This window comes from Limulus polyphemus, unplaced genomic scaffold (assembly GCF_000517525.1).
Source record: "Limulus polyphemus unplaced genomic scaffold, Limulus_polyphemus-2.1.2 Scaffold42, whole genome shotgun sequence".
NCBI lineage: Eukaryota > Metazoa > Arthropoda > Merostomata > Xiphosura > Limulidae > Limulus > Limulus polyphemus.
This window is the reverse complement of record NW_013665652.1, coordinates 1275389-1300307: the sequence shown is the minus strand read 5'-3', so window position 1 is coordinate 1300307 and position 24919 is coordinate 1275389. Positions and strand designations below refer to the sequence as shown.

Below are 24919 nucleotides of genomic sequence, written 5' to 3'. Positions count from 1 at the left end.
CGCATAATACTAACAGAGGAAAAATGTTTTCTAGATACTTTTAAATGAAAAAGCTTCTTATACGATTAGATTACCTAAGGAAAATGAAAAATGCAAGAAAGATGAAATTAATGTTCATTCATATGAAAAACAAAGAAAAAGATTAAAATTATATAAATAAATATGATGACAGCCAGATCATGGTAAAAATATCAAATATGGTCATTACGGAAAGTGTACAAGCAATATGATAAGAAGAAACGTGGAAATAACTCCATGTATAAATATGTTAATATAAATCTGTTGATCTAAAATCCGTAAAAACATAGTACATTTTTATTTCCAATCAGTACTCACTAATAAAAAAATGGCAAAAACCAAAACAACAAAGTGAAATATCCAAATTAGAGAACAAATTGAACTGTAATATTTTGATTTGTTTGTGACTTCTCCAAGTATGCTTTTTTATACACTTGTATATACTCATACACACAAGGATTATACATTAATTTCTAAGAAAACATGTTCAAAAGTATTCACTGATAAACTAGCCAAAGTTAATGGATGGCTACTTATGGATATTGTGTTAGTTTAGATGTCACATTACATTGTTTATAGTCAAACAATAGTATCCAATTTCAGATTTGCCTATAAAACGTAATTTAGCTCCAAACTGTGTTGCCAATTAATAAAACATGCTGGAGCAAATTCATACTAAAGATGAGATTGCGCACAGTAATTTTCTCTGCATAGCAACGCGAAATGCAGTTTTTGAGAATTTATGTTTTGCGATTTACTCACGCTAGTGTAATGAAAAATGACGTCCTCGGGAGTTTCACCCACAAAGACAAAGAAATCTAAAATACCACCAATTGCCCTGTATGAAAGAGCTGGTGCGGGAAGAAGGGTGTAGTCTGTCAAAAAAGAAATAGATTATTAGTAAAATGAAAATCAACTGTATTATTATGAACTTGCATTATGATTTTATCAGAAGAAACATCAGAGAAATGTTGTACAATAATATAAAAAAAAATGTTTGAAACTGTCGGAAAAGTAGGAAATTGATTAATTATAACTTTGTTAAGCAAATGAAGTAAGATGTGAGATGTATATGGAAATAATCAATGTCGCATGACAGGAAATATACAGAAAATCTCTCAGTTTAAAACAAAATTTAAATTAAGTATTGATGATGGTCTTAACAATAATTATTTGATCTGATTCAAGCTGTTATTGTAATCACTTCAATTAACTGGATTACACGATTTAATCATAAGTATTTCTGAAAATTATTGTAATCACTTCACTTAATTGGATTACAGGCTTTAAACATAGGTATTTGTTAAAATACTTTTCTTTCTAAAGAGAAGAAAAGACGTCTGTAAAATAATTGTCGCTAGATGAGCTTATGTAAATGACATTTTTACAGAATAAGATAAGTTAGGCTTAAATATCGGTTGTGAAAAAGATTCCAAGTACAAACGTTCTGTTGTTCTTTCACTGGTAATGATTTATTGAATACAATTAAACGAATCTCATGCAATGAACTTCATAAATTTGGCAAAACATAATGTAAGAAGAGTATCTATACTTTGTTGTTATTGATATTTTCAATATAACAATAACAAAAAAATCGAACTAACGACACATAAATTCTCACCCATAGCATTGCTATTTAGAAGTAGAACACCGTGAGACTTCCCATTGTTTTCTAAGCACGTGTAAAAAGGATGAACGCCGTACAGGTTTATATTACCCTATGATAAAGAGTAAACCTGCTATTTCAGTTAGGAATAAAATATTACAAAAGCAATTAAAAAGTGTAAACCATTTCTTAAGGGTAAAATAAAATGTATTTAAAGAGAACATCAACCTTGAAAGCAAGTAATCAGATTATTTCGTGAACAGAGAAAACCAAAACGAAACAAAAAATGTTTATTTCTTAAATTGCTGTTCATCACTAAAATAATTCTTCTGTGATAAAATATATCTAAAAATGAAAACCCATTGCTTGTTTAAATATACTGTTTACATTTCTTATAAACAAAAACCAGTGGTTTATTGCAACGGGTTCTTATAAAAATAACAATTTTTGCATTTTCCTGACAAATTATTGACTGTTTAAGCTTTATATCGTTTTAGATAAAATAAAACCCCAGAACAGGTGTGTAAGTTATTTATTCTGTATTGCCTTTTGGTTTTATTTTATAATCTGACGCTCACAGCTTCAAATGGTTTAAGTCTTTGTTAATAAGCTCAAAGCTACACAGTGGGCTTTCTGCGCTGTGCTAAACGAGAATATAGAAACCCGATTTTTAGTGTTGTAATGCCTTAGATTTGCTGCCGAGCCACCGGGGGCGCCTTAAGTGGGAATACACACAAACAAAAAATCAAACGCAAGCTGAAGTTGTAGTTTATGGAATATACAAAGAAAATGAAACGTTGAATTTGTTTGTTTGTTTTAGAGCAAAGCTACAATGGGCTATCTGTTTGACCAACGCGGGAACTTGAGCTCCGGATTTTAGCGTAGTAAATCTGTAGACTTAACGAAAATTTTGAGACACGAGCTAAAATTATCACCCGAGCTTGGTAGAAATATATACAGAATAATTACAAATAGCTACAGCTGTTTTAAAATCAACTTTAGCACTATATAAACAAATGATAAGCAAAAATTTCTGTTCAGTATGGCATGTTCTGAAAGTAAGAGTTCTAACCTTTTGTGTTGGTTAATACTTTTTGCACCTAATTTAGTAGTTGACAATTTTACAGCCGAGCATTTTTACGTTTTTTATTAAATAATAAATCACACATACAGGATGAATTAGAATTAGCTATCCGTTAAATCTTGTTTGATATTTTGAATTTATATATGTTTACTACTCGTCACAGAACACTTATACTACTGATAAATAGTTACCATAGAGATCCCAAAGAGAGTGCCAATTATTTCTAGTGCGGTTATTCTGCAAAGAAAACTAATTAAGTGTGTAACTATTGTGTGTTATTTTACATCTGTTTATAGTATTAAAACTTTGAAAAATTAACATACGTTAGATGGAGGTTCGTCTCTTGAAAATAGAGCCCATGTTTTATATTGCATGTTGTGTCTAAAACTCTCATGCACATTCTCGCCAAATCCGTAAATATTCTCCGTAGGCAGATAGGTAGCAATTTGAAGAAACTGGTCAGCAAATGTAAGTCCTCCTATGCTTGTATCCCAACTACAGAAGAAGACAGAACCAAGAATTAATTTACTATTTTCGGAATTTAGTAAGCCAACTTCGATCAATAGCGATAGATATAAGCGCGCACATTGTTCAAGTTTTTCTAATCCATTTTGAAATATAGATTAAATTATTTTTCGCATTAATAGCAAAACATCGATAATTATATTGCCAATAGTGTTCAAATTTTATAATATCGTAATGCCTTATGAATCAATTAAGAAGAAACTAAATTATTGAATACGAGCGTAAAAAATATGCATTAAAATTAAAGGCCTTCGTTTTTGCATTTAATTAAATTTTATATATCCAACATAACAAAATCCAGTTAAAATGATATATGCATTCTAATAACACAACTTTATCCCATCAAGAATCAGGAGTATTTTTACATAGCAAATGCATACGACTGTTTACCCTCCGAAGTGGCATCACGTTCTGAATTTATTATAAATGTTAATTCGGAGAATAGAATAATAATGTTCTTACTAAAGAACCACGATAAGGCGGGATTACTGAAACACGAAGAGTGAAAATATGCACTATAGCTCATCACAATAAAAATCAGGCATAAAATCGAATAGCAACAATATTCAAGTTCCAAAGTTTGATTGGATAGATTTAAGATGAGTTAGTTACATGTTCCTTGTGGATGTAGGGCTATCAAACAGCAAAAGTAAGCGTTCATTATATGTAAGAAAATTTCATTGATGATTGCTGGTAAAATTATATTTCATGTGATTCCTGCCTTAACACCAACAGATGGAAAAACATCGCTCTAAGTTATTATATGAATAATGAATCAGGATATTACATATTTTGAAAAGGAATTAGTAGAGCCCTAGCAAACAGTCTCAAAATGAAATTATGAAACTTTAGGACGACTTGTTTCTGTATAATATTTAATCTTGAATTTTCGTTTCGTTATAATTTTCGGAATACTCGAATATCATTGATTATTTTGTATAGTTTTTACATAAGTTTGAAAATCGAAAATTTTCTTATCTTAGTTTTGAATTACGATATTAAGTTTGAATTAATCAGAATATTTTTTCTAACACTGAAAAAATAATACTCACAGTATGGTGTTGTCATAATGTCGACGTATGGCAAAGCTGAATTGTTCTCCTATTGTTTCATTGAAATCAATTTTATACGCTAACGTGCTAATCTCTGGTAAATCGTTTAATAATTCAAACTTCTCCTGTACTGGTACTTGGAATCTCTTATTTTCCATGTCTCTCAACTAGAATTACAAAAATAAAGTCAATAAAATATAATTTCCTGATACAACATTGTTACCTTAAGTGCTTCAATCCAGATATTCAACAGTCATCGAAAAAAAAAAAAGTTTTTTTTTTGCATACATATTGTAACATTTGTTTTAATATAATGTATCTCTGAACTATATAATAGAAGTGGAATGTTTTCTTTAGCATCTCGTTTATTTTGGCAACTTTCGTACAGAAAACTACATTAAAAAAAAGGTTGAGTACGTTATACAAAAACGATTTTGGAACCTTACTACGTCCGATCACACTCTATATGACGGTCAGGCATCTTTTCAACAGCCTGGAAACGAATTTATCATGGCAAAAGGCTCGGTCGTAATATTTTCATGTCGAAGGAACACACGTTTTTCTTCCTTCTTTCCATAACGTATTTAGTGTTGGAGTACCACAGTTTTCCAACGTGTATTTCAACAGTCCAATCGCATAGAAGTTAATTGAAGATGCTTTCGCTGACTTGACGGTCATGTCTTTGTATGGAAAAGCATGAATATCGTTTCATTCTCCAGTTACTTGAGGTATGCGACGACTAAACAAGTATGGCATGGAAACAACGTGTGTACACGTCACTTGCATCGCTTATCCAGACGGAGATGGCTTTTACCACTGACCCTTCTTTTCGTGGCTTCTAATCTGGTACCAAAAATGCCAAACATTGCTGACTACAGCTGGTGCCCCAAGATGATCCATATTCTTTTGTTTTCCAATATCATTACGTAATAGAACTATCCCATTCTTTAAAATTTTAAATCGCCGACTTGTTTCAGTTTTTATGGTCTAAGTGTAATGATAATTTAAGTTGGAAATGACTGTTATATTCGATTCCAAGAAGCGATCAATTTTCGGTTCCATCACACTATCAAAGAATCTGAAAATGTACTTCTGATACAAGTAATCCCACCACGACTTTATATTGGCTGTGGCTGTCATGTGATTTGCTGATTTGTGTATTGGAAATCGTTTTGATTTAACTTACACAACACTCTGTAAACTATGAAATATCTTAATTATTTTTGAATTACTATAAACGTAAGAGGATTCTCAATTGTAAAAAATATAAACGAAAGCTCAGAAAATGATTATGTTTAGAAACGGTACACTTATTAAGAATATTTTCAAACGTATTACCATATAATGCCAAACAACAAACCTTAAAACGCAATATTTCGTTCGATATATAGGTAACTTCAAAAGTTATCCTGTCGTAGTCTCCACCGTATAGGGATTTGTCGACAGCAATTCTTTCTAATTCCACGGAAAAACTGCGACCATATTCTAACTTCGCAGAAGCTACTTTGTATCCATAACCTTTTTTTGGCACAAAACAATGAGGAATTCCATTACTGACGTTTGGATCCCAAACACAGCCTTTTCTTAAGCACGCATCTTCGCCATATTCTACACCTGCCATAAATAATAATTATTGTGTTTGTTTTTTTAATTTTAAGACCCTTCCTCCTCATTTATTAACATAGAAGAGAATCGTTTATTAATTAATGTGAGAAAACATTTATAATTTGATATTTATTGTGTATTTTTGAAACTAATTGCAGCTTAAGTTTAAAATATATATCAGGTGGAAAACGAAGTTTTATAATAAATATTAAAAAACACGGTAATACCAAAAACATCTTTAATACGGATGTTTCGGAATTTCCTTAAATTCCGTCATTAGCGTTAATATACCAAAAAGAGTTATTTCATAATATTCGGCCACCCAATGGCACAGTGGTATGTCTGCGGACTTACAACGCTAGAAACCGGGTTTCGATACCAGTGGTGGGCAGAGCATAGATAGCCCATTGTGTAGCTTTGTGCTTAACTACAAACAAACAATCATAATATTGGAACTACAAAAAAAAAAAACATTAGCATTGAGTGAGTTTTCGTATTTAATCAGAAGTTTAGAAAGAACGGACTTAAACGGTAAAAATATTATGGAATATACGATAAAACGTGCGGCATACACATGTTTAATAATTAAAATTGTTAACAGAGACTATTAAAGAGAGACAAATATAGAAAGACAAATATAGTAAAAACAACATAGGCAACGAAAATGTCAAAATTAAATAACAGGTACGATCTGACGAAGAGCGCTAGCTCGAAACGTCATCCTTCTTTAAATAAAAATACATAAAACTTGGCAATTGTTCAACCTGTTACTTTATCTTAAATATAAGTATAAACACTGTATCTTTGAAATAATAATAAATATCAAGTAAAAACACTGAGAATCCGGAATTGATTACATTAATGACAAGAGGGAGGGGTTAATGTTATTATTTAGTGTTGGGTGATCACTGAAAATGAGAGGCTTTCTTTAATACAGAGTTCGTAATCTGTGAATCTGGATTCGAGAATTCTAAAGTTTTCTAGCAGCATGGTGTGGTTGTTATTCTTACTGTGCAATCGATATAACACTCTGGTGGATTAGTTAGCTTACATCCGCTTCTTGCTGAAATTCCCATGTGCTCGTTTGCACGTATTTGTTGGTACCACAAGTGTATTATACGTCAACTTTTAGAATTACAAATATGTTTAAAACCAGAGATACTCCACCCATTCTTATGCGATCGTGGATCTTTTATAATTATTTAAACCATTTGAAGCTTTGTACTGTTAGTTTTGGTTTATGCTTTGGTGAACGCTCCTGAAGAAGCTGTAAAGCGAAACGTTGAATGTTTAATTAAATAAACACAACATTTTGTTCTTATAAGGTCGTTTATTTCTAGTATGTATATGTCTTCTAGACACTAACGTGCACTACAGAAATTAAATAATGAGCTTATCGTACATTCTATTATATAGTTACCATTTAAATCTGTTCTCTCTAACCTTCCGATTGAATACGAAAACTCGCTCAACTCTTGGGCCACTCTTTTACCAACGAATAGTGGGATTGACCGTCACATTATAACGCCGCCACGGCTGAAAGGGCGAGCATGTTCGGTGTGACGGGGATTCGAACCCGCGACCCGCAGATTGCGAGTCGAGCTCCCTAACCACCTGGCCATGCCGGGCCGACGTCCGTATTAAATATATTTTTAGGTATCACCGTGTTTTTGATATATATTTGATATGTATATACAAGCAATTAAGGCACACAAACCAACTAATACAGACTATTGTATCCAGAAAATTTGATTTAAAAAATCAGCTCAAAGTGTTTCGAAGGTCTGTCTCAATTTTGTTTTGATTAAATCAAGGTATTTCGATATAATGATAATTTGATAAAGTTGGTGTTCGTTATTAAGCACAAAGCTACACAAAGGGTTATCTGTGCTCTGTTCACCACGGGTATCAAAACCCGGTTTCTAGCGGTATAACTCCGCAGACATACCGCTGTGCCACTGGGGGGGGGGGCAATTTGATAAGGAGATAAATGTCTGGTACAAAATTAATTGTGAACTCCAAATATCGGATTCACGTGTTAAATATCTACATAATACTGATAAAATAGACAAGTGTTAACCAATTTAACATTCCGCCTGCTTTTGAAAAAAAACAATAAAATGTTTTGGAATTATACCTTTTGTTTATATATATGCTATTCTGAAAATTATTTTTCAAGAGGTAGGCCTTTAGTATAGTTATCCGACAGTCTTCATATTGTTTAGCTGGTTTTAATAAGGTTTTAGGAGGGAAATCATTATTGTTTTAATTTTTAATTAACTATTAATATTGTTTTACATTTATCCTCGAAAATAAATTTCAAATTTTAATCCGGATCGAAATCGACGTAAGTTGTAGCAGTAAAAATACATACAAAACCTAAAGACTTTTATTTATATCCAAAGCTTCCTAAAGACATCATATAAAACTATACTTTCCAAGTTATTCTATATCATGCATTTATAAATTACAAAAAAAACTAATTAATATCCATAAGAGTATTACCCCAATTAAAAAATATATATGTTTTAAATGTAACGCGAGACCTTCCTCATCTGATTGCATACTGGTTTGGTCTAGTACTATTCCATATCATACAAACGCTTTATTATATTTTATTGTTTTGAAAGCTTTTCTAACCATATTTATATTACAACTCACATGAATTGATTGCCGGAACTAATTGCACTTGGAAAAGTTTAAGTATCTCATATAGTCACGCAATTTTAAGCTTAAGATCCCCATTGTTCGTGGAGCTGATGAACCAGCAGGAACTGGAAGCAATAGTTTAGAGAAAGAACACCATTGTCCAAGATTTGTCCAATTGCTCGAAGCTATGTGTTGTATTAATGACTTTGACTGTGCATACTTTGAACATTTGTTCATCAATGAAACCCGAGTGCTGCCTCGAGGGGATAAGTTAATCTATTACGTGTGTTTCTTCGTAACAAACTAAACTCTGAATGCCCACTTTTAAAGGCTTCTAATATCGAATGTTATTTCCACCTGTATATACCTACTTACTTATCTATCTATATATCCATCGATATATATGTATGTATATATTGTTCTTCCTGAAAAACAAGATTTATGAAAATTATAACTGAATAGAGATATATTTTTTATTTTTGCAAAATTTACAAATGCTCCTCAGGTTTAGAGAGGTTCTTTGAGTTAAGCTTAAATATTAGTCTAAATATTAGAAAAAAATATTAAAAAGCCTTTTAAAAAATAAATATGAATTTCAGAAAGCTTATGTGATTCCCCAACTCAATTTAAAACTCTACAGTTCTGAAATACATGTGAAACGAAAACTAAACCACTTATTTTCAGAAAAGTTGGATTTTATAAAGGCATATAAAATACATAGAGATATTCATTTTTGTTTCAAATATTCGCGCAAAGCTCCACAAGGAATATATGCTTTAATATCCCTAATTTTTAGCTGATATACTAGAGAGATGGTAGCTAGTCACCAGCCCCATCGTTATCTCTTGCACTAGGCATATCGAATACTAACATTTTACTGATACTCTTATATCGCATCCATGGCCTAAATGTGCAGAGCGCAATTTGTTTTTGGCAATAGGACACGAAACGTGGACTCTCGGATCCACAGTTCTGTACGATAACCATTGAGTTACTCTGGGATCACCCAGAGAAGGAAAAATAAAATCTAAAGTGCCAAGCCAAGTTAAAACAGGTTTAAGGATTAATTTGTTGGAGAGGAATTGTCATAGCATGAGGCGAAAGACAAAGAGAAATTCCAGAACGATACGGCATGAAGACAGTTCAATCGACATAATTACACCATTTATACTCACTTCTATAAACTACTCAAATACATCACCAATACCCATACATGTATTTGATTTAACAAAATTTTTAAACAAAACTCAACAAGTGTTTTTTTTTTCTTTCTGATAGATCAAATATTTTTAAGAGTCTGCAAGTAGGAATTTGTACGTTAGAACTTTGGTTTTCGATTGTAGCGTAGAAAAACAATCAAGATGGATTACTATAATTTGAGAAAAAAAAACTATATAGTGAAATTTTAATCATCCAATTTCATTTCAGTATTTAGATCAGAAAATTATAGAGTGCTAAGTTTAATAGAGAATATTTAATATTTTTTACATTATTAACAATATCTTGTGACACCGTAAAGTGTATTGTTTGTTTACTGACAATTTGTTTCTTTTTCAAACCATTACATACTATTTTTTTCAGTATGCCCATGCTGTAAAAAACATTCACTATTCTGTACAAAGAATATCTAGTGGCAGAAAAACATGAATGTCACGAATTAAATGTTGTTGACTTAGAACAATATTTTTTATTGTCGTGCGTAGTATTTTTACTTAAATACTAACAGCCACTGACGTTTTGTTAAAAATTGTAGAAACTAAATTATCTTAAACTTTATGGTTAAGCAATTTACAGTTCACTGCATTGGGACTTGGACATTGGTGCAGTTGCCAAGTTTTAGAATCCGACATTCACTTTGGCAAGGGTAGTGCTTATAAAAATCTTTTATTATCCATTTTCAAAGGCGCCACAATATCTACTCTCTAGTATTGGTAAAAACACCCAAAATTATTACAGAATAACTCATTGTTGGTGTTATCAGGCGTGTGTCGAGGCAGCATACAAGTTTTAACTGCAAATCCCATCAAAATAGAAAAAAAAACAAAACAAAAAAACCACAAACGAAACTATAGGTTTAAAGACAGTTTATTAGGATAATGATTAAAAGAGAGAAGAGAAGTTAACACTTTACTTGTGAATGGTTTGCTCGTTGATAAGCACAAAAATGTATCCGATTTTTAGCGTCGTAACCCTGAAACTTACCACTTCGTAACCCTGAAACTTACCACCAAGCCCTGAGGGAGGAGGAGGGGGGGGGGCTGTTACCCAAGTCTGTAATTGTGAAACTTTTTATGATTGGGGCCATATTCATTCAATATTTCTGAAATTCCCTCTCTACAATAGACTGAAAGTACAATATAAACAACATACCTAGTTTTAAAACAGTTTCATACTGGTTCTTAAAAAGAAACTATTTAAAGGTTGAAATCCACATTTCCACTATAGAATATTAAGTAAGAAATAAAAAAAAACTCTTAATTAATCACAAAACGTTTTGATTAAGGCTGTTAATACAGTGTTCGGATGTTAAGAATATAATATAATAATAAAGAAATACGTATCTCTGAATGTGACGTTTTCGTTGAAAGCAACTCATAATATATATTAAACTTTCTGCATTTTTCGCAGGTTTAAAAACGAAACATGTATCTTTCTGATAATTAAATGCTTAAATAGGTTAGTGCGATGGCCCTAGTAATTAAGAAACTGAGCTGCAGTAAAACCTGAAAATGCATTCTTTATTCAGAAAACCTAATTGCTGAAAATAATTGATCGTCGTTATCTTGTCACTTAGAATAATGCATTAGGGGAAAATACTTGTCAAATTGCACAATCTCTCAAGCAGTCATTCTGCAAACCATAATGTATAACACGTTTAACCCACATATTCTTGCTTACCACCAGGTAGACAATCGATCCGATCTAATGAAGAATCAGCTTGTAACGGACCCCCATATACTGTCAAAGAGAGGATCCAAATGATCAAAAGGCCTGAGGTAATACTACGATGGAGTCTCGGCATCATGTTTTGCTAAATATAAATAAATAAATTTTATTATAAAAATTGAACATTTCTGTATATCATCAAAATCATGAATCGACACAATTATTCATATTTTCTAAACATGCTTATAATCTCTCTATATGGGTTATTACTTGAATATTAAAGAGTTCTTCCCCATCTCTATGTGAAACGTAAATCATTCCTTTTATAAAATTACTTAATATTCATTTACGTTTTGTTTTTTCAAAGCACATGGATTTACCTAAAATTTGTTAGCGCTTTCATCAAAAACGTACTTCTAAATTTGGATCTTAATATATTTAGCAACTTTAAAGCATTATTATGAAACAAAACAAGTTATATTTATGTAGTTATACAAGTGCGTAAAACATTTCATGATGGGCAAACATAAGGCAGTAGTTCTAGAAAGATTAGAAAGCAGAATAAATACATTATTAAGGAAAGATTAAACAACATCGTGAAGCCTAATACATACTCACCCCAGTGCTCTGTATCTGGGAATATTCTATTGTAACACAGACACTGTATAAGTGTCTATTAGCCTAGAAAAACTGCTTATCTGTTTGCTTGTGTCATTTGAGCCGTTTCGTAACATTTTAGGTCTATCAACAGCAGGTACACTGTTACCAGTTTAATCAGGTAACGTCAAATTCAGACTATCACAAAATTAGACTGATAACTCTAACATTCGTTCAGCTCTCATGCACTGAGTTTACATTGTGAAAATTTCTTCATTTTATCTATCAAGAAAATAAGAAAAGAATAAGTGATGCACATTGTGGTAAGGAAAATACCAAAGATTTTTTTCTTTCTACAATGTTGATATTTGGTTCGAAATTATATTTTGTTCTGAATATGTGCTTGTATTTTGGATTTTTTTTTATGTAAGAAGTAGTCAAGAAAACCATTAAGTTGATTTTTTTTTAAGTTACCTTGTTGCCTGCCATAGGTTACGGATCAGAATACGTTTCATATGATACTAAAACTCATCAGCTAGGTGAGACCAACAGCAATTCTTTTTTCCCTAATCGTCATATATTCTTTGTTACGGACTTTATAACAGAGTCGTGTAAAATTAGCAATTCAGACGTAAAGTCTCCTGGGCAGTAACCTGAGGTACAGATTTTAAGTGTTACTTTTGCTCAACTTTAAAATACGTAATAAATTGAGATGGGGAGACGTGAATAAAAAATAATCAGCCTAGATAATGTTTGATCCCATTTTATACCTATAAAGATGTTACTAGTTTTGATACCTATAAAGATGTTAATAACTTTCAAATGTAAAATAATTATCAGTTTTGGAGTTCATTTAGTTAGCTTTAATAATTATACTTACTACGTTGTTGATTTACTAAAACAAAAACTTGGGTCTTCTCCCGAAGGCCTCAACAACTAAAAGCAAAATAGTTTTGATACTAGAAACACTAAACTCTTGAACGTTTTGTTATGGTAAAGCAATTCAAAAATATAATAATTTTGAAATCTTAAGTCTCACCTAAAGTTTACCTATGAACTTATTATTTATCTTGTCATACGATATAATCATTCGAAGTACAAAGTATACTGATGGGGATAACACCATATCTTCAAAATCAACTGTTAATGGAGAATACTTTACCCCAGGGAACAACCAGATCTCGGTCATGAGAACAATTGCATCTGGTGCTATCACTATAATCACCTGATATTTGTAGTGAGCCGTTTTTTTTGTTGTTTTTTTACATCATTGTATTGGTATATCTAGAAAATTTCAAATAATTTTTCTTAGAATGGTTTAAATATTTTATAATATTAGAAAATTCATTCCATTTTAAAAGCCTCCTTGTAGCTCTGCGGCAAGCCTGAGGGCTTATAGCATGTTAGATATACGCGACTGTTTCAATTGAAATTTAATGCGAGTGTTAGGATTTATATGGCGCGAATCTTAGATTTAGTTGTTTTAGAAACGATATTTTACCGTAAGTGTGTTTACGTAACTGTTTACGAATCATACGTTGTTATGAATTGGCGATTGTTATGTTATTGCGTCATGTTACTAGAACCTTCTGAGTTTTTCTCGTTGATTTAATTGAGTATTGTTGCAAACTAATATCGGGTAGCATGTGGAACGTTTTAGACCTCCGTCGGGGTATAAATACGCGTCGAACATTTAGTTCGAGAGATAGAGCTAGACTGCGTGATTGTGGAGTTTAGCCATAAAGAGCGTATAGTGAGGATTTTTACAGTGACATTATTACATATTTTATTGTAATACAATCTGCAATTGTAGTAGAGAAGAATAATTTGTCTTGTCAAAGACAATTATGTAAAGCTCTGGATACAACTGTGATAACCAACAGTGTACCGAACATTTGCACACATGTTTGCCTTGTTTTAACATATCATTTTAAAACAAGTGGACTGTGTTGTTGCTTGTATGTTGTTGAAATCTATCGCCAACAAGTCACAGACACCTACTTTAAAGAATTTGGTCCATACATATAACTTGACATTGGATTTCAATACCTTCGATAGGTACAAAACTGATGGCCCATTGTATAGCTCTGTACTTAGTAACAAACAAACTAGTTCAAAAGCACTCGGCCTGGCATGGCCAGGTGATTAGGGCGCTAGACTCGCAATCTCTGGGTCGCGAGTTTGAATCCCCCTCCCACCAAACATGTTCATCCTTTCAGCCGTGAGGGCTTTAAAACGGTCAATCCCACTATTTATTGGTAAAAGAGTTGGCGGTGGTTGATGATGACTAGCTGCCTTCCCTCTAGTCTTTCATTGCGAAATTAGAGACGCTAGCACAGATAGCCCCCGTGTAGCAAACTTCCAATGAAGCCAAATCAAAAGCACTCAAAATAATTAGAACGATTATAATTATATTTAAAATCTCTAAGCTTCAATCTAAAAACTTATTATGTTTAAAAGGCTGTTTCTAAAAATCTAATCTTAACTTATAAACTGAAAGTGAGTCATGGAAGATAAAATAAAGGTTAAACCAATAAAACTTGCGTATCTTCAGTATATTAGTCTGTTGGTGAACTACTATTAAATTTATACATTTGTTTACTTAAAAATTGGGACGTGTCTTGTTCTTATTTTCAAAGACATTGGAAAAAATTAGATCAACTTGGAACACCAATACCATTCAAACACGTCATACCCCAGCCATGATAAGCAAACTGTGGCGTCGAGTAACAAGTGAGAATTCATGAAAACTAAGGACAATGGCAAAAGCTTTCGACGTGCACCAGGCAACAGTAAGCAACAGAACCAAAACGGAATGCCAACTGCAAAAGCAAAACAAATCAAATGTAGACAAGCTGTTTCATATTCGGGAAAGGAAGAGTATCTCTAAAAAATTGGAGAAAAATGGTAGTACATGGTTGCATTCGACAAAACATATGAGCACCTTAATAGCTGTAACAAGTCTCGTTCCATTTTCTACCGGTCAATGAGAAACACAAATACAAAAATTGTACACGGACATGTCACGAAAATTTTTCAAAGAGATTTATGATCACCATTGGATACTGCACCAAAGGCAAGTTATAGACCAGTAGAGAGGACACAAAGGTCAAAGTGAGCTCTGCTTATTATCGAATCAATGTTATGGACCCTATATACCGCATAGAAATACCGACTTTATATGGAAACGAGGCCAACTGGATATGGGTTCACTAAGATAAGACTTCCAATTCTAGTCATATCTCCGGTTGAAACGTCCCATACTTCAAGCAGATGGAAAATGTATTCGTGTTATTCGATACAAGATCATACTGGTCAAGTGGTCGGATGTAGCAAGTATAGACTTTTCTGTGATCGTATTGTTGAAACGGGTACTGGAAAATGTCTGAAGGAAAGTGCAATATGCTTTGGACATGACCACCTTACGACAGTGCTTTTTGTAATGGAAACTACACTGCAGGGCTATTATAAAAATGTACAGTAGTAGTAATATAAAAAAAATAGCATAGTCTTTTTTACTTTCTATTATTCACGGCTATACTTGCGCACTGTTGTTAAACAAAGGTATTACTATTTACAAAATAAAATTTCTCCATGTTTGTTTAGCTATTAAAAAAAAATCTGATATTACATGTTTCTAAGATATTTTACCAATTTATTTGTTTGTTTAAAAAGATGGATATGTAACGTGAAGTACGTTTATGACTTTCCAGTTTAACCTATGAAATCATGTAGTTATTAGCAACTAAAATCTGTTGAGTACCTTACAATTTAAAGAAAGTTAGTGAAATATCAACGCCGAAATGGACATCATAGAACATGTTTAATCAACTACACGATTGTGCAGATAACTAGGGAGGATTGGTAACTATTTTAAATGCAAATGAAGTAGGCCAAATAATTTTCATCCAATTTACAATTATCATATACAAAGAAATGTTGGATTCGTTTTAGTAATATCAGAGTTCCATGAGCAACCAGCCTTAATCCAAGCTAGAGCCTGGAGGTACCTAGAGGTACTCGAAATATTTGCTATCTTGTGTCACAATCGTTGAAAGAAAAGCACTTATAGAATATAAAGCACGAATGCTATGTCATGACTATTGTGTATTCGACCTATATCGCTAAGACGGCCCACTCAGCCAGAAAAGTGTTATCAGGCTAATCGCAGCTCTCCAAGTGGCATGTTGGATAAAAAGTAGCTATACTTCTGCTGTTCAAGCATTTATACATATGTAAGACTGGTAATTATACTGGGTGAGTGATATCATAGTCTTTTGCGTAGCTTTGTGTTTAATTTCAAACAAACAAGCAAACATAAACGAGGGCTATCTGTGGTAGCCGTCCCTAATTTAGCAGTGAAAGACTAGAGGGAAGGCAGTTAGTCATCACTATCCACCGCTGACTCTTGAGCTTCTCTTTTACCAACGAATAATGGGATTGACAGCACATTATAACACCCCCACGTCTGAAAGGGTGAGTATGTTTGGTGGGACTGGGATTTGAGCTCGCGACCCTAAGATTGCTAGTTGAATACGTTTTCAGTGTAACCATTCTCAAAATGAAGGTGAAATTACACTAAAACATCTAACTTTTCTAATTTTTAAAGCGGACCTGGCAAGAAGCAAAATCGTAATATTTCGATATTAAAGCATTCCTAAAGTGTACTGCAGAAGGTCATTGTGAGTTGTGTATCATATTAACTGCTTTACTGAAGAGTTTATCCTGAGCGTCAACAGTTATTCCATTGAATAACTTGTTTGTATTCACAAATTTTAAAGGTGTATTTTATGATAGACAAACTCGCTGATATGTATGCCTGTCTTATGAACTTCAGTGAAAAATATTCAATTTAATACTAAATTAGTACCTACAGTGTTAATTCGTGTGTTCACTGCAAACAATTTCAAATGCCTAGATATAGTTCCTCTTTCTGTACCACGTTCGATTGCCATGATATCACAGAGATTCATATTGTGATTAATACATTTCTTGAAACGTTTGCATTAATTGTAGCTACTTATTCGAACTAATACATACCAAAGTATGAACAGTACTCAAATTTAATTGTTTAACCATCCGCTGTGACTAATATCAAAAAGAAAAAATCTTAACTGGAACCATCCGTCTGATAGCCAGGTTCACATTTTCTTACACTGATAGAAATAGGAAGTGTGCACTATTGTGTCTATGACTGAACTATAATGAAATACCGATATTTGAAAGTAAAGTTTTTTCTCTGTTGTTCTTGCTACCACTATTATTTGAAATTTTGAAAGTTAATATCCTCCTTTGCTCATCTTTCAAAAATTCTAGTCGTCAAATTTGACAAAAAATACTATTATAATGTTATTTCACTTTATTTCATCTTCTAGTCGATCATATTCGGTTTGATGATTGGTGAATTTCGCCATAAACTGAATTTTATTTTCAAAATTTATCTATTGAAATTTAACTAGTTATTAGAGTGTCAGGACTGTGAATCCGAGGATTCATGCTTCGTGATATGTTGGGGCAAAAAGAACTCCACACTTGAAGCCGTCGGTGAATTATAAGAGTGACGGTGAAATCCCATTATTTAATAAGACAGGAATAGCCCAGGGATTGACTAATTGCCTTCTCTGTAATATATCGCTTCAGAGTTAGGAGCTACTATGCTAAAATATACCTTTTGTAACTTTAGGCAAAATCTTAGAAATATAAATAAATAATTGTAACTTTCTTGTTTATTCTACAATAAATGGAGCTGACCAGTACACCTTACAGAATAACTATGCTCCATGCTATAGGGCTAAAAAGGTTGCAAGCAATGCAGTAGACGTGAAATAAATAGGAAATTTCACTCTACGTGTATTGAAAACACATCTTAGGTTATATTTCATTACTTCAGTTGAAGAACTATCTTCGAAGGGAGAGGTTCAAGACATTATGCTGGCCAGGCAACATCCCAGATCTCAACCCTATCGAAAATGCTGGAAGGTAATGGGTAACAAGGTGCAAGAGAAGAAACTAAGAAGTACCCTGAAACTGCTTACATTCAGTCCCTCGTGCACCCTATGTCACAGGGTTGTCAAACAGTCGTCAATGGTCAGAGAAGGTACAACCAAATATTAATACAAGAAACAGACTCTGTGACCGTTTCTTGTCAATTACATTAGTGGCGTTATAGTTAAAATTAGGTTTTATTACTCAAAGACCATTTTCGTATTTGCCAAGTATTTGTTGATCATCTGCTGTAATACGTTTGTCGCGGATGTATATATTTGTTTGGATTACTGGGCTATCTTCTCTATCTACCGCTGGAAATCAAACCCCGGATTTTAGCGTTTTGAGTCTGGAGACTTACCTCTATCCCATCGGGGGGATAGATAATCCTAAGGATCATAAATATTTTTTTCTATCGTTTCGAATTTTGAAACCATAATATCAAATAAGAAATTAGTCCCTCATCTTGCCGTAAAGGTGTATATTTATACGAAATAGTTAAAACATAGCATTTAAAATAATTATTATACATTTATAACATTTAAAATATTTATGTATTATACTTGCATCTGAATACGTATGGACTATTTTAGTCTTTTTCACGATTGAAGTTTGATGGTTCTGTAATATATAACTTGCTAGAAATTTAATAGTTATTTAACTCAGACTACTCTAATTCTATATAATAACAAATGTTGTTGGACGATGATAGTGTCACGATTCCAGTTTTAATCCTAACTCATTGGTGGTTGTTGTTTCGGAAAACTTAGATATTTATCAAGTAAAGATAAAAACAGACTATCTTAATACGAAAGATTATAAAACTAAAAATAGGAATGATTGTAGCTTTCGCAGATAACATTGTATAACACAGATAACATTTTATAACACACCTTCATTTGTTTCTACGACAGAGAGAATTTCTATTTTATTTATTTTTAAGTATACCTTAAAAAATTGTTCGTGCTAGGATTGTGTGATCACATTCTCGAACGTATGACACTGAACACGTACAAATTTTATTGGACTTGCACGTGAAAAATTATATAGGATCCTTGTAGAAATACGTTGTGTAGTTGGCGGATAGTTTTAATTTCAACATAAACAAGTTAACATTGTCCAAATGTTTTATGTTCCAAAATTGGTCCCATTTCTAAAATGCTTTTCTCCTTTTCTTATCAAAGTTTTGTTATTTTCTTAAAGCCTTTCACTAAGGAAGGAGGGGAAAATATGAGAAAAAAATTATCAAAGTGTGGTAGTAGAAAAAAAGTTACTCTATTGTCTAATGTCTTGTTTCAAACATACAACACAATTATTTATTTTGCACAGTAAATGGAACGTGTCAAAGCATGCATACCTTCGATATTTGATAATACTGCAACAGCCTTTTGAATAATGCTAAATTTGTCTTGGTTTTAATAATGATAGGTCTTCAACTATAGAGTTCGCTGGTGCTCTCGCCCTGCACATATATCGAAGCTATTTACACTCAAATTGCTATTATTCATATTATGTATCAAGTACTACTGTATTTGACACCATGTAGTAATAAGAAAATTCAACAGCAGTTATATCCTGTATATATATATATATATATATATATGTAAGTATTTGTTTGTTTGTTTGTAATTCAGCACAAAGCTTTACAATGGGCTATCACCACGGGTATCGAAACCCGGATTCTAACGTTGTAAATCCGCAGACATACCGCTGTACCACTGGGGGGGGGGCTATATATATGTAAGAATTAAAAAAAAGCTATGTCTGTTGGAAAGATTGAGATAGTTAGAGGAAAATTAGAATTTCTACGGGATGGATCTGTTTGGGTTTTTTTTGTCATCTTTGCTAGATGATAACACTTTCGAAACACATAACTCAGGTTGTTGCCTTGAAAGATGCTAGTGTAGTACTGCTGTAACTTATATCTAATGCACCCACGTGTTTGGTTTGAAAAGGCATTGCATTCATCTCAGATTGCAGTTCGTTCGTCACTATTTAACATTATTTTTGTTATATTCCAGTATAAATCATCTTCTTGAAACTAGTTTCTGCGCTGCAATATTTGAAATATCCTGGGATTACTTTAACAAATATAGTTTTGTAAGATATATATGTAAAACAAATCTTTCTTCTGGTTTATCGTACAGATATGATAAGCTGTTTGGGGACTATTTAGAAATAGATTTAGTATTTTGTGCCAAAAGAGTATTTTTAATCTGTCCGTTTAATAAAATACGAAACTAAGTACATACGAATCTTATTTATACAGATTGTTTGTTTGTAATTAAGCACAATCCTACAGAATGGGCTATCTGTGCTCTGGCCACCACGGGTATCAAAACCCGGTTTCTAGCGTTGTAAATCTGCAGACATACCGCTGTTCCACTGGAGGGCCCCTGTTATATGAAACTTAAAACTTGTTTATGGGCTATCTGTGCTCTGCCCACCACGGCTATCGAAACCCGGTTTCTAGAGTTGTAAGTCTGCAGACATACTGCTGTGCCACTGGAGGGCTCCTGTTATATGAAACTTAAAACTTGTTTATTATCGGATGTTCAAAACAAAATATTTATGGTTACAAAGTTTCACCAGGTTAACCTGGCATCATCAAATGCAATAAGTACAAGGAGAGAACTTCTAATGTAGATAATATGAAAAAGTAGTAGATGGATACATTGGTGTTTGATTGATTGAGGTTGCTTAACAAGACTGCGAAATACACACAAAAAGATTTTGCAAATGGTCAAACAATTAATACTATATTTCTATGCATTAAGAATTTTGATCATAAAAGTAACTAGAAATCAGCGAAATTAATACAAAAAATTTAAAATTATGTCAAAAGAAAAACTGTGGTAGGTTCCTTAATTCAAAGGTTGCTAAACTTCGAACAGCATTGAAGATCAAATTAAGCTGACCTCCCTTCCTGTCATTATCGTTTGTTTACTCAGTTTCATTATTTATCAAAACAAGGCGTAGCATTTTGTTCATTAATGAAACAAGATTTCTAATTAAATTTGAAGACTTTCGTTAATTTATTATATCTATATATTCTATTCCACTAATACTACTGTAACATAAAAACAAACAGATATTAGAAGCGCATCAAAAAAGTACATGAACTGTGTTCTGAACGTTTTGTATTTACTTGCTTTTCAGGTATTTGACTGTTCCCATATCGGTTATGTAAGTATCAGTCTTTTTTTTTTAAAGAAGTTCTAAAGTGAAATATATAGAGTCAATTAAACTTTATGATGTAATTATATATTTAATTTATATGTTATTAATTTAACACATAATAAGTTTCGAGAAAATAATTGGTTGTAAAAGAAAATAACTTAACCTAATGAACCTAAGCACATATGTGGAGTCTCTTACTAGACTAGACGTACAGATCAAACTAAAAATGTTGTGTGTAACAGTGTTTCGTGCAATGTTAGTGTAAACAACATTGTCTTGTTTTATCTAAATGTGGTCTTATTTTCAATCTTTAGAACCATAAGGAGAGTGATTATCAAATAGTTACGGTAAGTACGAGCAAGATAATATTTTAAAGTAAAATAAGTTTTAACTCGAAAATTAAAAATCAAACAAAACCTCACTAGTTTATAAAACTGCTGTTTAAATAAACTGAAAGTTGACTTTTGTATTTGAAGGGAGAAGTAAAAGTCAACTGATCGATGTTAATTCCACTAAAACTGATAAGCTATTTTTTCTGTCTCTCATAAAGTAATTAACCATTTCTATGCTGCAAATAAACGGGCTTAGCCTAGTGGTTAACGTGTTGGCATATGTATCAAAAGATCTAGAATTCGAGACGCGATGTCATGGAACACGCTCCACATTTTTAGAAGTAAACATGTTATAGAAGTGACAATCTCAACATTATTTGGTTCAAAGAGTCGAAAAAATCCCTTGTAGCAGCGGGTGCTGCTGAGTAGTTATCTGCCTTTTAGTTAGTAGTCCATAATTAGATGTTAAAATGAATCCTAGTAAGAGTTTAGTTTGGTTTGAATTTCGCGCAAAGCTGCACGAGGGCTATCTGTGCTAGCTGTCCCTAATTTAGCAGTAAAATACCACCCACCGCCAACTCTTGGGCTGCTTATTTACCAACGAATAGTGGGCTTGACCGTCAAATTATAACGCCCCCACTGCTGAAAGGGCGAGCATGTTTGGTGAGACGGTTTGTTTATTTGTAGTTATGCACAAAGCTACACAATGGGCTATCTGTGCTCTGCCTACCACGGGTATCGAAACCCGGTTTCTGGCGTTGTAAGTCAGCAGATATACCGCTGTGCCACTGGTGGGACGGAGATACACTGTCTTTCATACTATTCGCAAGCTTCACGTGTGAAACTAACTTAGAGCGTAAACATTCCAGCCATAACATCCCATTTCCCCAGAACAACCAATCTTGTCTGCATCCAGTTGTCGGAAGATGGTTGCTCCTAAAGAAACATGAAAACAATGAAATAATGGAGGTTAAAATCATTGAAAATTCGGCTTTAAAGTAAGGAAACACAGGCGGTTTCCAGTGTGACGAGGAGCGCACACATAATTTCTGCTATCACATATATAAACACGTGTTTCCTGACGTTAGCATTCTTGCCCCATTAATAGTCACAACTTTTTATGACAAGCATAATTAAATCTAAGATATATATAGATCCATACATACTATTATTTTAAGGATGAAAAATCTAAATTAATCTTCAAGTTACATTAATGTTATACAATATAGGCCTTCTTCCCCAGGCTTGGCATGCCTTGGTGGTTAGGACGCTCGACTCGCAATCAGCGGATCGAGAGTTCGAATCCACGTCACCGAACTCGCTCGCTCTTTAAGCCAAGGGAGCGTTATAATGTAACGGTTAGTTCCACTATTCATTAGTAAAAGAGTAGCACAAGAGTTGGCGGTGGGTGGTGTTGACTTAGATAGGGCTAGCCCCCACCGACCAAATGCTACTGTACTCAGTTATACATACAACGTCATGAAACCATAAATGCTATCTTAAAAACTAGGGATGCGTATCTCATCATAGTAGTCAATACGATACGTATCTAGATACAGAAGTTTTACCAACGGTTTGTTACAAAGTTTGACAGTCTTGTCTGTAATTTATTATCTACATTACTAGAATTGTCTTATTTAAGTACTTCACACTTTACAGTGATTATTTTTTTTTAAATTCTCAGGCTTAATCAACTAAATGGCAGCTAGCAAGAGAAATGAAATTAAAAAAAGTTAATATCTGTCTATATATTTTGTTACTGTTAATTTGTTTTGTTACTTTGCATGTAATGTTTTTGATAAAAGGAATGAAGACAACGTGTAGAACTCAATACTCATCTTCCCTTACTGAATCATTAATTTTTTCTGTACAAAACACTTATAATGTTTACTGAAAGTTTACCAAATTTCGTGCTGAAACATAAATCGTATCGGACGATGTACTGATACAATTTTATCCCGGCTTCACGATACGATACTCCTAATAACTCAAGCTTAACTTCATGAATGTCCAAGCATGCGTGCATGGTATAATTCAAGTAAACTGTAAAAAAAAAAATTATTATTGTAATAATTTTTGACAGTTTTCTTTACAAAGAATTTCCAATGCTTTTAAAAATCTGCGACATTTTATGTAACTTCCATGAAATCTTTAAGAACGTTAAGAAAGTTATATTATTGAAAAAACATTATGTTTATGTTCTATAACTAATCATTTACATTAGAAGGAAATATTCTACTTTGATACAAGTTATACGATATGTCACTATGTGTTTCTGTTTCGTTTTCATTTAAGATGAGTAATTTTTATTCTCGAGTACTATAAAGGTTGTTGGCTAAAGGACACTATTTAGGCTAAGAAAACGCTACCAAAAAATGAAATATAACACCATTTCAACACTTTATTTTAATATTAATTTTATACAAACTACCAGTTAGTCTCCTACATCAAACCGCAATTTTGAGAAATTCAGAAATAGATAACTAAGAAGAAAATAAACGTATTTGTTACCATACGTTTTTACTTCTGAAGTATAAAAATAATAAAAACATTACAATTTTATTAGTCTTATTCCACTTTGTGGGAATAACTAAAAATTCAGACCATAATAACATATAATATATATAGTAATAATAATAATACTAATAATACATAATAATACTAATAATACATAATAATACTAATAATACATAATAATACTAATAATACTAATAATGCATAATAATAATAATAATATATAATAATACTAATAATGCATAATAATACTAATAATGCATAATAATACTAATAATATATAATAATACTAATAATACATAATAATACATAGTAACTTTACAGCAGTTTTCTTTTCTGATTTTTACTTTGTCAGCGTCCAAAAAGTTTGAATGTTTATTTAAATTAGAATTGTTTCTGACTAAACTCAACCATTAAAAATCTGATTAAAAAGAATCTGATTGTTTCAATAAATTGCCGTATCTGTACTGTGTTATTATTTCTTTGCATTTTTTTTTTAATTTCAGGACTGCATAAACAAACAAAATATGCTGCTTGGAAACAATGAACTGTTGTAAATTTGAAAATATCAAATACCAGTTTATTTCAAAAGCCATTTCTTTGAATTATATTTGTCGTACTAATACTATTATTAAATATGTAAACAAAACTTTTTATTAAATAAAGATATCTTTCTATGATTAACTTTGGCATGAGTTTTATTATAATATTCTCTAATAAAGAACTGTTGATTTTTTAACAAAATAGATTTGCAAAATATGTCATTGTAACAGCGGAGTTTGTCAAAACAACAAGATTAATTCAATTAAAAAGAATTAGACATCCTGAGGATGACGTTGTAACGTCGAAACATGTAGAGTCGTCAACTTTTTGAAGGCCTTAGATA

The 24919-nt window shown here is 32.4% G+C and overlaps 1 protein-coding gene and 1 long non-coding RNA gene across 3 annotated transcripts in view; one reads left to right on the top strand and one right to left on the bottom strand.

Moving 5' to 3' along the window:
• LOC106462043 (sucrase-isomaltase, intestinal-like) overlaps positions 1-12155 on the bottom strand; it is a 37189-nt gene extending 25034 nt beyond the window's left edge. The window contains exons 1-7 of one of the 2 annotated variants that reach the window (XM_022389316.1): positions 12044-12155; positions 11438-11570; positions 5646-5899; positions 4286-4452; positions 3032-3203; positions 1640-1736; positions 781-893 (exon numbers count right to left, since the gene is read on the bottom strand). In XM_022389316.1, coding sequence (XP_022245024.1) covers positions 781-893; positions 1640-1736; positions 3032-3203; positions 4286-4452; positions 5646-5899; positions 11438-11564 — 930 coding nt within the window. In that variant the 5' untranslated portion in view covers positions 11565-11570; positions 12044-12155. Of the gene's footprint in view, positions 1-780; positions 894-1639; positions 1737-3031; positions 3204-4285; positions 4453-5645; positions 5900-11437; positions 11571-11805; positions 11825-12043 lie in introns of those variants that run through there. The other variant, XM_022389321.1, reaches the window with a different exon arrangement.
• An 8991-nt stretch (positions 12156-21146) lies between these two features.
• Positions 21147-24717, top strand: LOC106462071. Its single transcript, XR_001290965.2, has 3 exons — positions 21147-21193; positions 21502-21534; positions 24540-24717. It is a non-coding gene; the product is annotated as an uncharacterized LOC106462071 (long non-coding RNA).
• The last annotated feature ends 202 nt before the right edge of the window (positions 24718-24919 follow it).